This window comes from Physeter macrocephalus, unplaced genomic scaffold (genome assembly GCF_002837175.3).
Source record: "Physeter macrocephalus isolate SW-GA unplaced genomic scaffold, ASM283717v5 random_1077, whole genome shotgun sequence".
Classification (NCBI taxonomy): domain Eukaryota; kingdom Metazoa; phylum Chordata; class Mammalia; order Artiodactyla; family Physeteridae; genus Physeter; species Physeter macrocephalus.
Window position 1 is genome coordinate 1 of NW_021146260.1, and position 5,495 is coordinate 5,495.

At 45.9% G+C, this 5,495-nt stretch overlaps 1 protein-coding gene across 1 annotated transcript in view; it reads right to left on the minus strand.

Annotated features, from left to right (window-relative positions):
* Positions 1-325: 325 nt before the first annotated feature.
* Positions 326-5,495, minus strand: part of LOC114485291 (phagosome assembly factor 1-like) — a gene marked incomplete at its 5' end in the record, with an annotated part of 17,360 nt that continues 12,190 nt past the window's right edge. The window contains one exon of the mRNA XM_028486466.2: positions 326-1,417. Coding sequence (XP_028342267.1) covers positions 1,370-1,417 — 48 coding nt within the window. The remainder of the gene's footprint in view (positions 1,418-5,495) is intronic.

A 5,495-nucleotide genomic window follows, 5' to 3' on the forward strand; every position in this document is an offset into this window, starting at 1 on the left:
CCAGCACTCATGGATGGGTGAATGGGTATGTGGATAGGGAGGAATGGATCCCAAGCAAAGGAAAAATACCTGGGAGGGGGGTGGGCTTGGGAGCAAAGAGAGGCGTATGATTTCAGATAATGAGTATGAAGATAAATCATTTACAACTTTAAGGAACATGTTTAAGGTTAAGAATACTTTTTAAAAAATTAATTATCACTTATGGAAAACCTCTGCTTTTTTAAAAATTTATTTTATTAACAAGAGTTGATTTACAATGTTCTGTTAATTTCTGCTGTACAGCAAAGTGATTCAATTATATATACATTCTTTTTCATAGTCTTTCCATTATGGTTTATTACAAGATGCTGAAAATAGTCTCCCATGCTATACAGTAGGACCTTGTTGTCTGTCTATTCTATATATAATAGCTTGCATCTGGAACCTCTGTTTTTAACCAGGCACTGTGCTATATGTTTTACCAGTATTATCTCATGTCATCTTCCTAACCCAGCAACCTGATTATTGGTTTCATTTCTCTGAGAAAACAAACTCAAAGAGGTTAAGTGACTTGCCCAATTTCACAGAGTAATAAAATGAAGAAGTCATAACCCAAACCCAGGGAAGCCTGACTCTAGAACCCTCACTCTTACCCACCACTGTCTCTTAAGAGGGTAAAGAGAAGCCAGACCTTGAGGTACAGAAGGCCCCAACAAGATTAAAAGACAATCAGAATCTGCAGGGGTCAGTGCTATTATGCATTTGCTTTATCCACTTCTCTACTAGCAAACACTGCTTGAGTCAGCCCAGGAACTGATCCCTTACACACCCTCGAGAAGGTAAGCCTGTTAAGGAAGCTTACTGAACGGAATATTCTAGATGCCAGCATAGCGCCTTACCATAATGGAGGTTCAAATATTTGTGCATCATACAGGCACAAATACATCCCATTTTCATTCTAAAAAGCAAATTTTGGCCCCCCAAATAGTAATCCTTTTGGCATTCTCTTTAGCATAGGCCTTGAAGTCAGATGTATCTGGTTTGTCCCACCTCTGTTGGTAATGAACACATAAAGAGGTGCCAAAAGAGGTTGTGCAGGGAAGGGCAGCTATGACCCAGGGGACAGTCACAGACCTCTGAGCTGAGGTCCTGCTTTGTTGTGGGATTAAATAAATTGTCACATATGTGAAGTGTTTCACACACAGTGTGTTCTTAATGAGGTTTCCTTCTCTTCCCCAGGAAAGTGAGTAGACTTGGAGGCTGCATGAGGAAATCATGGCACCAGGCTGTAATCCCAGAACCACTGCAGATGGGAATCCTTTACTAACTTAATATGGGTAGCAGATAAAGCCCCTGTGTACTGAGCCTATGACACATACCAGGAGAAAACTTACCAATATTTTAACTTTACTTTAGTCAAGTCATATACTTCAATCACCTAAAAATAAAAAGCAAATGTTTAAGAGCTGTTAGTGCTCTGCAGTTGAAAAAGATTAATTAGAAAGACATTTATAGAGTAGTGAAGAAAAAAAAAATTATCACTAGTTGAAATTCTCCTGAAGCACTGCACATTACGTTTTTTTTTTAAATAAATTTTTAAATTTTATTTTATTTATTTTATTTTTGACTGTGTTGGGTCTTCATTGCTGCACGCAGGCTTTTCTCTGGTTGTGGCGCGCAGGCTTCTCATTGTGGTGGCTTCTCTTGTTGGGAGCACGGGCTCTAGGCACACGGGCTTCAGTAGTTGTGGCACATGGGCTCAGTAGTTGTGGCTTGCGGGCTCTAGAGCACAGGCTCAGTAGTTGTGGCGCATGCGCTTAACTGCTCCGCGGCATGTGGGATCTTCCCGGACCAGGGCTCGAACCTGTGTCTCCTGCATTGGCAGGCGGATTCTTTTTTTTTTTTTTTTTTAATTAAATTAATTAATTAATTTGTTTGTTTGTTTATTTATGGCTGTGTTGGGTCTTTGTTGCTGCATGCGGGTTTTCTCTAGTTGCAGCAAGTGGGGGCTACTCTTCGTTGCGGGACATGGGCTTCTCATTGCAGTGCTTCTCTTGTTGTGGAGCACGGGCTCTAGGTGCGCGGGCTTCAGTAGTTGTGGCTCGTGGGCTCTAGGGTGCAGGTTCAGTGGTTGTGGTGCACGGGCTTAGTTGCTCTGCAGCATGTGGGATCTTCCCGGACCAAGGCTCAAACCCGTGTCCTCTGCATTGGCAAGTGGATTCTTTTTTTTTTCGGATGCGCAGGCCCAGCCGCTCCGCGGCACGTGGGATCCTCCCAGACCGGGGCGCGAACCCGGTTCCCCTGCATCGGCAGGCGGACGCGCAACCACTGCGCCACCAGGGAAGCCCAGGCAAGTGGATTCTTAACCACTGCCCCACCAGGGAAGCCCCTGTTCTTAATTTTTAAATCTGGAAGAAAAACCCATACCACACACACAGCATAAACTCACCCTACCCCTCTTTCTAGTGGACTGTTCAACAGATGTCCATGGATGTTCTGCATCAGGTTTTTAGATATTATCTACTGCTGGGTCACATAAAGATTGCACATACCATGCTACAGGACAGTGAAACCCTCCACAGAAACAAATTCATGCAGTTTGTGAAGGCTGTAACCTGTAACGGGGATACTGAGCCCCCTTCCTTTTATTGTATACTATGCTGCATTATAAAAACCCAAATCAAGTCCCTTTCAAAAATAGCTTCAAAATACTGTGGTTTACAAAAACAAAAAAAGATGGAGGGGGAGGTCTATCCTACTAGAAAACAAGTCATATTACATTAGCTTAGGTCAAGTGTGACAATATTCAGCTATATCCCTAACGAAGAGCATCTGGTCAAACCTGGAGAACCTCAGGACCCTTGTGAAGTTTCAAAAGGTTCAGCCTCAGATGAAATGTCAAGAACTCAGGAATGAGACAAAGGAAAAGGTATTGAACACTCAGCCACTAGCGATGCCAAGTAATGAGCAATGTGAATTTTTTTATGACAATGGCGTCAAGGGCTAGGCAGGCAGTAGCATAGCTGGCTGAGGCCTGGAGCACCACCTGGTATCCTACAGCTGGGAGGTTTGGCTCCCATTGAAGAAGCACAAGCAGAGCTGGTTCAGTGTCTGTTTGCCCTGACAATCAGGGCTTCATCCTGGGAAGGGCTGTGGGACACTGGGTACAGGAGCATCTGGCATTGTCACAGGAACAGAGACATAACAGGCAGTTCATTCCTGGTCAGACTTGTCCCTAACTTTGTTTGAGAATCATAACTGAACCACAAATTGGGCACCTCTTAACTATAAGGTGCAGCTATTCTGATCCTACCTGCTGCTAAGAATCACTCCCTCTGCTGGGCTGTTGTAGCACTTCAATCTACCCTTTCCTACACTGTTAGTATATGGTGCTCACTGGTACCACTATTAGCATATGCTGTTCACTGGTACCACTGAGTTAAGCCCCTTGAGGTCTGGCTCATTAGTTTGCACAGAGGAGGTACACAACACATGTCAGGGAGTCAGCCGGGTATGAAGATAGCTAAGGGCAATATGAAGCTCAAAAATATGAAAAGTGGTGCCAAGAGAGGTCATGCAAGGGCAGGGGAACATCTGTGATTCATGACACTACATTCAGAAAGCCTGGGCATGGCAGTGTATTATGCCAAACTGGTATGCCATTTTACTGAGGCCAGGGTCCCATGCTGGCAGAGGCCTCAACCCTCAGCCAGAATCCCTGCTTGTATAGCAGGGGCAAGCACTCTGCCTCTTTGAGTGCTACTACTATGGCTGGCTAATGATCCCCAAGGGCTGCCCATCGCTCACCCTGTGGGCCTCCAGGATATTCTTGCTGTGACGCTATCATTCACCTGCCAACAGCCCACACCAACACTTATGGAGTGGCACCTGTGACACGAAGGACTCCAAGACAGTCAGCACTCTGGGTCCTTGCCAGAATCAACAAGCAGATTTTGACCCATGGAGCTTGCTGGGCCATAGGGACAAGTAGCTGGGGAAATCTGAAGTCCATGGTTTTCCACCCTCTGGGCTGGAAAAGACCTTGATTTCCCCAGAGGAGAAGACATGGCAGCAGCCAAGATAGGAAAGGAAAAGACAGGTGGCTGTAAAGATTGTGACTTGTGAAGCCTCATTCCATAGCGTGCTCTCATAGGCAGGGAGTGAGAGGATGGGGAAGCTGCAGAAGATAGCATCGGGGAGAAGCAGCTTCTGAAGCCCTTAGATGGAGGGGCAGGCAGATGGGTGAGGTCAGACTTGGTACCAACCAAGGGCACCTGAGGGATCACTTCCTCAGTTTCCAAAGGCTCAGGCAGGGCCCCAGCCCCTCTTTCTTCATAGGGACCCCACAGAAGGCAGAGAGAAGCTTCTATTCTATCTCTTTTCCCATTCCTCACTTTTCTGCATAGTATGCTTACACTATTTTCTTCAGCTTTCATCACATCTATTTCCCACACTCATCAACAAACCTAAGCCATTTCTATTCCCAGTGGCCAGTTACCGCACTCTGGTAACATAGGGTTAAAAGCTTGGTGTCAGGTAGACCACTTATCCTCTGTCCCTCTGCTGTTTCATTGGTAAGAAGTACCACTTACAGGCTTGTTAAGAGTAAATTAGGAAATGCATGGGAAGCACTCAGCCATGTGCCTAGCATGTACTAAGTGCTTGCTAAATATATAATATTGTCCTCACCATGCTGTAACTCTATGGTAGGCTGCCTATCTATCCCCCACTGTTGTCTATTTAGGTTACTTCTGGCTTTTCATTACTATGAAAAGCCCTGCTGTAAATATCTGGCATTATTACCCTCCCCATAATCTTTTTGGGTTATGTTTCCTAAAGTGGATTTACCAAGTTAAAGACAAATGACTCTTTGTAAAGGTGTTTCCAGATTAATTTCCCGTAATTTGTGATGAAGCCACACTGAAGACCACCTTCTACCCTTTGCCAGTGTGGAACTTCTGGTCAGTAAAGACAGGATGACTGAGCCTACAAGAGGAGGCAAGGGTGTTGTGGGGATAAGAATGTTCACATCAAACTTTCCTTTTTGAAAAACCATCATAAATGAGGAATTCTTATTCCATGTACAGATCATTTTTCCATGTTCTGTCTTCCAAGCCTTTTGGAAAGGCAACTCTATAAACTAACCAGGACGATGGCTCTGGCATGCCACTGCCCTGAGCCACATTCAACCTTATGACACTGAGGCATGAGTCTGATGTCACATGACTAACCTTTCATGTCCAGGCATTTGTAAACAGTGTATTAAAAACATCCTGGGGGGGCTTCCCTGGTGGCGCGGTGGTTGCGCGTCCGCCTGCCGATGCAGGGGAGCTGGGTTCGCGCCCCGGTCTGGGAGGGTCCCGCGTGCCGCGGAGCGGCTGGGCCCGTGGGCCATGGCCGCTGGGCCTGCGCGTCCGGAGCCTGTGCTCCGCAGCGGGAGAGGCCGCGGCGGGGGGAGGCCCGCATACCACAAAAAAAAAAAAAAAAAAAAAAAAAAACCATCCTGGGGCTTCCCT